The 11,397-nt window shown below is 28.7% G+C and overlaps 1 protein-coding gene across 2 annotated transcripts; it reads right to left on the minus strand.

Moving 5' to 3' along the window:
* Nucleotides 1-376: 376 nt before the first annotated feature.
* On the minus strand, nucleotides 377-11,069 carry LOC132916571 (glycogen debranching enzyme). Of its 2 annotated transcripts, XM_060976679.1 has the most exons (26): nucleotides 10,677-11,066; nucleotides 9,827-10,076; nucleotides 8,841-8,964; nucleotides 8,581-8,770; nucleotides 8,294-8,501; nucleotides 8,091-8,225; nucleotides 7,784-8,002; nucleotides 7,471-7,706; nucleotides 7,158-7,370; nucleotides 6,888-7,082; nucleotides 6,684-6,813; nucleotides 6,479-6,602; nucleotides 6,091-6,356; nucleotides 5,822-5,980; nucleotides 5,534-5,742; nucleotides 5,256-5,459; nucleotides 4,941-5,173; nucleotides 4,773-4,862; nucleotides 4,490-4,667; nucleotides 4,062-4,418; nucleotides 3,826-3,973; nucleotides 3,378-3,741; nucleotides 3,096-3,304; nucleotides 2,830-3,015; nucleotides 2,515-2,751; nucleotides 377-2,432 (listed from the first exon to the last, which is right to left on the minus strand). In XM_060976679.1, exons 2-26 carry the CDS (start codon nucleotides 9,947-9,949, stop codon nucleotides 2,367-2,369), a joined length of 4,803 nt encoding a protein of 1,600 aa, XP_060832662.1. In that variant the 5' UTR covers nucleotides 9,950-10,076; nucleotides 10,677-11,066; the 3' UTR covers nucleotides 377-2,366. The 2 variants fall into 2 exon arrangements, with proteins under 2 accessions (XP_060832662.1, XP_060832671.1); XM_060976688.1 differs by lacking the exon at nucleotides 377-2,432 and having other exon boundaries at nucleotides 2,654-2,732; nucleotides 10,677-11,069.
* Nucleotides 11,070-11,397: the final 328 nt, after the last annotated feature.

The following is an 11,397-nucleotide window of genomic DNA, read 5'->3' on the forward strand; positions in this document are numbered from 1 at the left end:
ATAGTATATATTTAGAATTTTTATCATAAAGGTTTTTATCATAAACAGGTATTCATGTTGTGTAATAAGAAAGATTATTTTACGAAACTTTTGATGAAACCTTCAAACAAATATTATGTAGTTTTATACATTTTTTAATGTTTCAGGTTGACATTGTTTTAATTAATTTTGAAAATGATTAAATTTGTAAATAATAGATATTTATATTACATATAAATATGTAATTTAGTAATTTAATTTATTTATCATTGTAAGTTCTATATAATATTATACGTATTATATCATACTGTAATATAACTTTATTTACATTTTAAAATAGAGAAAGTAGACGTGTGAATTTTGGAAGGGAAAAAAACATTTTCTCCATTATGCAAAATTGAATATGTATATCAATTTTATTGCAAATATTTCATACAGATATGGGAACGGATAAGAAAATATCATGTATTTAAAATATACGTGCAATAATAATAGTATTTGCTAGTAAATATTTAATTTAATCATTAATAAAAAATAACAAATTTTAATAACCTTACTTGAGCATTCGATTAATCTCATTTTACCATCTTAAAAATACCGAAATCTTTTGAAGTTGAAATTTTTATTTTATGTTAAATATAATATCTTTTGTACATTTTGGTATGGTTATGATTTTAACAGAATAATATATAAATAATTTTCTAAAACAGTATAAGGATACTCTACATAATTATATAAAGATCAATAAATTTTTAATTACGGTAACAAATGTTAATGATTTACAGAACAATTATGATAAACATAACAATTCATATAGTTTATATTAAATTTATTGTATGAAAGTTTCGTGCAAAAGAATACACAAATAAAAGACAAAATTGGTATTTATGTAGCAAAAGCTTGAAACAAAAGGTTTAATAGTTTTAAATACTAAATAAAATTAGATTCTAAAAATGTTCCATGCAAAAAATAAAAGAATGAGTATAAATGAATATCATATTTTATTAAGTGAAATAAACTATATAAAATGTGATTGTTGCTAAAATGAAGAAAGAAAGAGTATAGGCAATTACTATCCTTACTATTTTTATGTGCTCTGATTGTGAAATACGATTTTTTCTGTGCCTATACCTAGAGTTTCCTAATTCTGGCATTAACAGTAATGGCTCTAATAATAACAAACTAGATCTATTCGCGCGATGATCGACTACATCATCTTGTTTGTGATTGTGTGATCGAAATACATCGTTACGATAATTCATCCAATTTTGCAAATCAGTATCGTATCCAACATGTTTTATAGAGCGTATAATATTACCATGGTCCATATAAAACACTGCAGGTGCAATACCATTATTTGATATCCTTGTATAAAAATTACTTGCACAACGATGATATAACTCTGTATTTACTATTCCTTTCGTATTGCTATTTATAACAAGGATACTTGTTTCTAATGCTGTTTTTAAATCAAAAATATCCTGCGGTGGGCCATGAAAATAGAATATACCAGAAGCATTAGTTTTTAAGTAATTATGAACTAGTAAACAGTGCTGGGCGTTATTGTACTGTAAATATAATGTATTGTCATGTTTACCATCTTCTGAACAATATCTAAACTGTAAAGTTTCGTTTTGTTGAAGTAAATGGACTTCCTTCGCATATAAAGGCTTCTTTGCATATATCAAAAGATCAGAATATACTGGACTGCCTTGTAAATTGGCGCATTTCTTACAAATTTTATGTAGAGGAAGAAAAAGTGTATTTATCAAAGTTTTCGCCGTTGTAGGGCTATATTTTTCATAATAATCCATGATATCACATTCAAGAGCATTGACTTCCTCATAAACATGATCCACTTTTGATGGGTATTTCGTCAATGCATTACTTTTCTCTATGTTTTGTTTTGTTAATGTATCAATTTGGTCAATTACATCACTTTGAAATTTATTTAGAGATTTATTTTCGTATTTTAAAGGTTCATTTCCATATATAAGTTGTCCTGATTTATGAAATTCACCTTCTGATACCATTGACAATTCTGTTATATTTGACGTAGTTTCAATTACTTCCAAATTGCTAATAACAGTAGAAGATACATAATCATGTTTAATGTCTTTTTTACTTTCATTTTTCTTAAGTTCTTGCATTAAGAAAACGTCATCAATTGCACATGTGGTGTCAACATTTATAAATTTGCACGGTAGCATACTGATTTTGTCTATGTGCGAAATACCAAATGCGTGTGTCTCCGTGCTTGGGGTTTCTATAACTGTGTTAAATATGTGCCATTTATTATCGTGATTTTTACTTCTAATGCTACGTTCTTTTTCTAGTCGTAAATGTTCTAAGTGTAATTGGCGGTGGTGAACACACGCAAAATTATATCAATTCGTTCTTTCATTCTCTTCGGATCGTAATTCCCGTTTAATTTTATCTAAGTCGTAAAGAACCTAGAATGAAATATATAGTACAGTAATAATCAATGACATAATGGAACTATTTCTAAATACCGTTAACAGCATATATACAAACTTCTAATATAGAAGCAGCACTCCAAGCTTGTGTTCTGCAACTATCCTTGCAATATTCCCCATCTTTATTGGTAAGTTCAGGGAGACCTCTCCAATGGTTTGTAGATGCCTCTATGAAATGTCGAGAAATAATAATTTCAGTTGATTCGACTGTACGACGTAATTCTTCCTTTCCTCCAACTAATGGAGCGAAATATAGTCGAGCACGAAGAAAATAGCCTATGGGCCAAACCCATTCCTATTAGATGCCATAAAATTATTAGTTTTATATCAGAGCAGTTTATACTAAAGTAATATATTAAGGAACATTACTTACAGGCCCCTGATGATAATTCCAACCATGAGCTATTTTAGTATCTCCACTATCATTCGAATTATCATAATATCCATTGTATGCCCAATCAGCAGGATCTAATGTTTTCATTCCAAGTGGCCCTAATAAAATTTCTTCTGCCTTTTTTAATGCTATCCATGCATGTTCCGGATTAAACAACTCTGGAGCCTTTTAAAATAATGATATTTGAATATTATCCAAATTGCACATACATTTTAAGAATAAAAAAGCTATACGAATGTACTTACAGCAACCATTGCAACTGGAAAATTAGATCGTAATTGGTAATCGGCCCATGCTTGTGTTGCTCCATGACTATCTTTGAAAATTCCACGACGGTGAATAAGTTCTGATTTGAGTTCTCCTTCTAATTGCACTTCGTTGATGTAAAAATATTTCTCAAAATTTAATGAAATCTTATCTGCCCATTGTTTATAGCTCCATGTTACAGTAGAGCCTACAATAAACATTAACTGTAGTAAAAAAAGCTAGAAATAAGTGGAAATACTTAAACAAAATTTATTTCTTACCATCCCGATTTTTTCTTTGCACACTACCATAAGGAAAAAGATTTTGCTTATACAATTCAGCCAAAAAGCTGAGAATACTCTTGCTTAGACCTACTATTTCTACTGCTGAACCATCCCTTGGAGTAGCTGGTTTTCCTTTGTTACCAGCTTTTTCAGAAGATCCCATTTTGTCCATCCATGTACCACAATTTGCATCATTTCCACCAAATACGAATCCTGTTTCTGGGTGCACTCCAATTTGGTTATTAAAACCACGATCTGTCATATGTTCATCAATCTGTCTTCCAGCATTTCTTTCTCTAAAACAAAGCCCTTGGAAATGTATCAAAAGAGCTTCTTGAATAACATCATGTAGTGGCTGATCCTGAAATTTTATTTCCATTATATATCATGTGTAAAACAAATGTTAATATATATAATTTATTTATAAAAAATATTTTCTACGTACTACTTGTCCTGCAGGTAGTGGGGGAGAATCATCAGTTGGAAACAGCCTCGAAACCTTGTCTGTTAAAATTTTTAAACCATTTGGTACTTCTTGTATGTAACATTGAATTGTATATAACCACCACCACAAAGCATCCCGACAGTTATATCTAAAAAAACATAAAAAAGTTATTTAAAGGGTGCAACAATAATTAGAAATTGTATTCATATAACAATAATTAAAAATTTATTTGTTACCTAGCATTCTTTCCTTTATCAAGTAAATTTGGTATAAGACCATGTCGCATAGTTCCAGCATAACCGAGGATAATAAATCGTGCTTCTGCATGTCTGCCTGTTAATATCAGTAGTCCCCTTAAGGCAATAAAAGTGTCTCTTCCCCAATTTCTCATATATCCTGTGGTAAAATGTGGTAAACCAGCAGACAATGTCATACATATTTGTTCACTTTCGCCATTATATTGTTTAATCTTTGGTTTTGGAGGATCTATATTTGGAGACAAATCTGGTAACGGAGCTGATTTTACTATTCCTCCCATTTGAATAGAAATTAAAGATAGAATTTTAACGAAAGTGGAACCTTCTTTCACAAAGCTAATAAGAGGCAATGAATTAGTAAATGTTTACAAAAAATTAAAAACAAAGATATATTTAGTGTAAAGTACCTTGACATTAGATTATAGCATTGCTCAAGAAGTATCATATAAACGTTTACAATTATAACATCGAAGTAACTAGGAACTAAATAGCGAGGTATTAATTTAAATGGTTCAGTAGCTTCCTCGAGCCATTCTCCAAGAGTTTTAGTTCCTTCATCTTCTTTTAATCGTTGCCAAGTATAATCTGTATATATTTGTTTAAACGTATTAACAATCGTTAATTATATAATGAAACACAGTGATGTTAATAATAGAATGGATTTGTTTTAATATTTGTTCTAGCACATACCTATTAGCCAATTACCCTGTCTGAGATTAATACACATTGGGTGACCCAAATCATTATTAGGACGAATATCTGCTAACAAGGAAATTATACCTAAAAATAAATGTAATGTGTATTACATTAATAGGTATGGAAAATATAGATATGAAGTAGCTCAAATTGTTAACTTACCTTGTAAACCTGCATAAACAAGGGGTCCATAACCAGGAATATCATATACATCAAATCTATTCGAAGTTTCATCACGTTCTTCCTGATCGCACCGGTATAGAGCCTTATTTAAATCAACTAAGTTCATACGAGAAACAATAACACGTATATCGGAACTTCTCTGTGATGTTACTATTGAAATAGTATTATGAAGTTTTGCAAGAGCAGGTTTTATATTAGCATGAAGAGATACTCTGAAATTAAATATATCAATATTTATTATACATGTCATAAAATTTTTAAAAAATTTATACAAAAAGAGTCATTAAATATTACCGAATAGCAACGACAGAACCTGGTTGAAAGTTTATAAAATTAAGCTGAGTTATTTTAGGATCACCAGAATCAACTTTCTCCAGGATTTCTGAGTCACAAATTTGTATGTGTTCTTTAACTCTTAGTACATATTCTGAGAGACCATTTATGTAATTTTCATCTTGTACATATTTTTCAGGATAATGGAAAGGTGAAGTATCATTTCTAAAAACAATATATCGTCAAAATGTCAATACGTAATAACGAACATGAAAAATTATTGATTTCATATTTCTTACTTAGCTTCTATATGAAATAAGGATGCTTCCAGAATAATTTCTTCCATTACACCCTCCACTCGTAATGGTTTCACATATCTTCTCAAATCATTAGCATTAGGATCGGGGTGTTTGAACGCTGTAAAAGCGACTAAAATTACACTATCATGAGTTGTTGGAGAGTGTCTTGTTACAGCTACTATATCACTATCCATCTGGTCAACAAATACCTGTAAATTTAGTAAATAATATTTTAAAAATTTATGCAGAAACAGCACTTCTTATGCGTTATGTATTATGAGAATATACTTGAGAAAACTTCTGTTGCCCGAGAGTATAATGCAAATCATTTAATGCTCTCTTCGCCGCAATTATGCCAGTCTTTAAACCTACAAATTTGATACCATCTATCAAAGATTCATCATCTGCCCAGCACGAATATTGTCTTGTTTCATCTACAACATGTATCTGTAAGGATTTATTAGGATTAGAGGACATAGATCGTTTCTTTTTTCAAATATTATTATAATTGAAATCTTCTAAATATAACTATAAATATTACAATAAAACTAACTTACATGGTGAGGAACTAATTCATCGTATCCACGATTGCTGCCGCTAGCGCACGCAGCCATTGATACAAGAGCAGCACTTGGAAGTAAATCAAACACACTTCGTTTTTCCACAGAACTGGGATTATCATGAGTTAAATCTAGAAATAGTGCATGTGCTATGCCTGGTACTAGAGGCCTTTTACGTGGTTGCAAAAATGCACCTACTGGTTCGCCTCCATATCGGTATACCAAACGACCTTCTTCGTGACTATCCCATGCAGACATAGCTTCTATTTTGAGAGAATGAAGAAGATTTCATAAGATTTAATAAAAATTTATGAATATATATATATTATATTATATTGGTATCTTATAAAGCTTCTTATAAAGCTTATAAAATAAATTTGCGAACCTCGAATTAAGGAAGTGATACCAAGTCGATTGACAAATATATTGTCTTTCTGATCAGAATTTGTAAATAATTCGGCAACAACGTACAAATCTGGACGAATTCGACGAGCAACATCAAGCATGTACTGGAACGATTAAGAATTCACTAATATAGACATAAATTTACATTAAATATATATTTTAATATTTTAATAAATTAGATATACCTCTGCAACTGGGATAGGGGTCGAATGGCAATTATCTAAGCGAATACCATCAAAAATTTTAGCTGTTTGTGCAATATAAGCAGTAATATGCTGCCATAGAAAAGGACAATCTTCTGGTTTATCTCCATACCTGTAACAAATGTAGTATATTATTGATTTTAATTATTTTATATCTTGCTTCTACTTCAAAGATAGTAGCATTACCTTAATTTTACACTGTCACCCCAAGCAATAAGTTCTCTTCTTATATAAACATTAGAATCAGGATCAGCAAAATTTTTTAAAGGATCACCATTCATTACCCATCCATTATGAGCCATAAGATAACAGCCTTCATCAGAGTACATTGTTGCTTCTCTTTCAGTTAATGTTTGTGGTGCTCCATAATCAGTAAAATATCTGAAGATAATATGTATTAGCGCAATTTATATAAATAAAATATCAAAACAGCAATATTTTACAACAGTTATGTACCTAGGAACAAGTGGATTTCTTTCGCTTATTTCTTTAAGTTTAGGCCCATCACCTTGCACTCTAAAATATCTTATACCAGCAATAGTATTCTCAACTGCAGCATTTAGATGATTTTGTATTTCATTAGTGATCATGTTATTAAGTTCTTGTAATTTCTTTCTTAAGTCTTCGGCACAGCGTTTCAAACGAGTCTCTTCATCAAAACAATCAGTTCTGCAATAGGAATATAAAGTTTTAAGTTTAGAACATTAACTAAATCAAAACCTTTCTGAAGTGATAGTTGGCATGTCTGACCATTATTGGTATAATTTACCTATATATATTATATTTTTTTAAAGCAAGTTGCATATTTATAGTAGCTTTCAATCTACGAAATTTCGGATCTTTTATTATTTTGATATCTTCCGATATAGGTTCAATAGTATCTTGGGGCATCTGATTTCGTGCTAAATTCAAAAACTCCGCGATGGTTTCATTGATGTCCAATATATACAATTCATGTATTTTCACAAGCGGTAAAAAATATGTATGAAGTGCATGACGAATTGACTGAAAATAGAGAAGTAATAAGCGTACATAATATATTGTACTGGTTAGTAATTATTAATATAATGCATTTATCTTACATTTAAATGTTCTTCAGTTTCAACTACTGAAGGAATACCTTTAAACTCCCATTCTCCAGCTGCAACTTGTATTGTCAATTCAAACAGTGCAGCATCCAAAAGATATGCAGGACGTAAATGAGGGCTATTCAAACAATTGTATGTACATTCTGGATGAGATACCAAAAAAGGACTTTCATTTGCTGTATGATTCAAAACAATATCACATATACTCAACATCTGAAACACACAACATTTACAGGCTGATATTATAGAATATTATAACAGATTAAGCTATAAAATATAGAAAATTATATATTACACTAACATTCCATTCGTTGCGTATTTTATTTATTAGTCTTTCAACATCATCATATGTAACTGATTTATCATCATCATTGAAAGAAGGATTTAATTTCAACTGGTCACTAAGGCTGTAAGATGACTTAGAAGATCCCAGTTCCTAAAACATAAATTATGTAAGTTAGATGTATTAGATCAGTATATTATCCAAAAAAGTGGAATATATACCTGAATTGGTGTAAAATGAATCACATTATATCCAGAGTTTCTAGCCACTAGTAGTTTATCTTCCCAGGTAGAAAATGGTCCTAGACATTTTGCAAGAACAGTTTGACACTGAATACAATCCAATGGTAAATCATCTCCATGTTCTCCTACTTTAAGTTCTGGATCCACCAGTAAGTATCCAGAAGCAATAGGTTTCATATCTTCAGAACTACAACATTTGATATATTAAAAATTATGAACAATATATTTTATTATGTCAATAATCTTTTTTTATATTTAATACTTACTTAGGATCTATAAGATAATAGTGAAATGAACCAGCCAAAAATAAAGATATATTAGCTGTTTCACTAACCCATTCTAATGGATAATATGTATGCCTTTCAAATTTTTTATTTTCCCCTAAAGGATAATTTATAAAAAGATCAAGTGACTTCCCAAAAAGAGAAGCACCTAAACGAAATTCTACTCTCCAGCCTGTTAAAAATTGTTCTAATTTATAAAACTCATTTTCCTCAAAATTATAACTAACATAGAATTTACATACCTTTTTTTAATCTATATAGTATACCATCCAGATGTTCCCCATTATTTAGAGTTAAGACTCTTATTTGTTCACATTCGTGATTTTCAGTTGTTGACATGTGTTCCGTCATATCTTCTACCATTGCCTAAAGACACAAACACCTATTTTGTAATACAATATCACACAATTTTTATACTATTCTTTAATTTTTTGTAATATACTCTTATTTTTATCCAAATATCAATATATCCTTCTAAAATTATTGTAAATATTTTATCTAGTTTTTAGTATAAGAAATTAAATAATAAAAAGTGTGCATATAACAAATACTTATAAACATTTAGATATGAGAATGATTATTCAATAAGAAAATATGATATACTAAATTAATAAAATATATACAATTTTGATGAGCCTATAGTACTTTTAGGAGTAGTACTTACACATGAACTGTGGTAAATGAATAAATACTTAGTCTACAAGTCCCTTAATATAAGTTATCAGCACAAAGCAGCTAGCAAGCGTGCAAAAAGCATAGTATTAGATTACAAAGTTATGCTGCATGAACATACATAAAGTCCAGAGATATTCTCACTCTACATGCTTGGATTACCTCTTTGTAATAATATAAACATGGGATAGACTTTGTACTATATAACATCAATTGTCTATTTATATTACTATTTTTTATCTATCTACTACTACTACATTTCTAGTAAATTTAATAGAGATGTTATTATTTCCAATAATTCAGCACTATTTTAACATTGAAATATTAGCCTGAAATATAAATCATTTTATATATAATAAAGACAGTATATTTAACACTGTGTGCAAGATACCTCCTTTGATTAGATCATTATATAGATATATTAGACAAATATTACAAAGACATTACAATGATATGCTATCAATTCCAATTAAATTCAGCAATAATATCCTTATCATCCTAAAGATATAAGTGCAAAGGGTATTAAGATATATATCATGATTATATCCGAACTTACATAATAACAAAGGCATTTTAAATAGCGGCATTTGCAAAGATGTTGAAGAATGCTCCTAAGTTTCCTTATTACTGTCCTTGTCGCATCACAAAAAAAATAACTTATTGTAAGTATAAAACCCATTCTCAAAATAAATCATATAGCTGAAATTGTTATCGAAGATAATGATTTTTCAACTAGTTCTATGTTATCATAGCACTTGTGTTATGTACTGTTGCTTTTATTTAAGCAAATACCACTTTTGTATTACCTATAACAAATATAAAGGAAAACTTTAATTACAAGAAGCTGCTTATTAACTGCTTTTAATCTAATCAAAATTGAAATTAATTTTTTGTACATTAAAAATGAATGAAAATAATTTTATTATATTAATTACAAAATTATTGCTCTATATATTATATTAAAACAAGATAGTGTATTAAAAAACTATTTTATTTAATTTTTCAAAAGTACATAATATATGTAGTTAAAGATACATATAAAATGAATACATACATATATATCTTTTTACAATATTAAAAGATTTGTATAAGAAAGAATTACATGGAATCATCAATTATTTCAACTTTGTTATACAACTATAAAATTACAGAACCAGAAAAATTATATATATAAAAGCACATTAAAAACTATTACATATGACAGGATTATAACTATTAGAATTTAAATGTATGTATATCAATATACATATACAATTCTTTACATGTATTTTGTGGGTTAATAAACATAAATTCACAATTAATAGTTTACTCTAAACAATTAGTACATGCAGTATAACAATTTGCAAGATTTTAGGAAACAGTACTACTATTTTCCCTTAAAGTTACCATTTCTTTTTTTCTCATACCTGACAACTCTGCTAACGCGTACTAAAGACTAAAAATATTATACTTTCATTAAAAAGTAACAAGAAAATATAATATACGCGAAACAATATAGCATAAATTGACAGAACGAAAAACAGATTATAAGTTTCTTAAAAAGATAATTTAGTATAATTCACTATATAATTCACTATATAATACATTAATATTTATTAAGAATAATGTGTTTCTTTCGAATTTGACCTCTATTTTATAAAGACAACTTTGAAGGTCACAAAAACGAGAGCATGGTTCAAGTTAAACTGTTAAAAGAACGGAAGAAGCAGACGACAGGTTGCAGAAATTCGAACACGTTGATTGGGTAGTCATCCACGGCAACTTCATGTTAAAACTTCAAATGTTTTCCCTTCCAAAAGGTTAATTTTTTAAATTCATAATTTTCTTGTATTTGGATTCGTTACTATAAATTTACTTATATAATTACATATAATTAACGTAATTAAAATTTATTTGTAGAATTAGTTTTATGTATATGTAGTTAGATTTCTAAGCTAACATTTACAATATTCTTGTTATAGGTAAATTAACATACATATAATATCAGAATTATATAATTGTATTGTAAATTAAGCGATAAACTAATTAAAATTGTAAATTAAAGGTTGTTGCGTATCATAGAATTTTAATAGAAATACTTAAAGGAATAAAAGACAAAATGTTGAAAGATATCCATATCTCTCTTTT

The sequence above is a fragment of the Bombus pascuorum genome, chromosome 1 (assembly GCF_905332965.1).
Source record: "Bombus pascuorum chromosome 1, iyBomPasc1.1, whole genome shotgun sequence".
Classification (NCBI taxonomy): Eukaryota; Metazoa; Arthropoda; class Insecta; order Hymenoptera; family Apidae; genus Bombus; species Bombus pascuorum.

Excerpts from the sequence above, each read along its gene's own strand:
- LOC132916571 (XM_060976679.1), bottom strand. The coding sequence starts at position 9,949 with ATGGGTTTTATACTTACAATAAGTTATTTTTTTTGTGATGCGACAAGG. Across the intron at positions 8,502-8,580 it reads TATTATCTTATAGATCCTAA|TTCTGAAGATATGAAACCTA; the intron begins GTAAGTATTAAA and ends CAAATGTTGTAG. Across the intron at positions 2,433-2,514 it reads GTGCTGCTTCTATATTAGAA|GTTCTTTACGACTTAGATAA; the intron begins GTTTGTATATAT and ends ATTTCATTCTAG.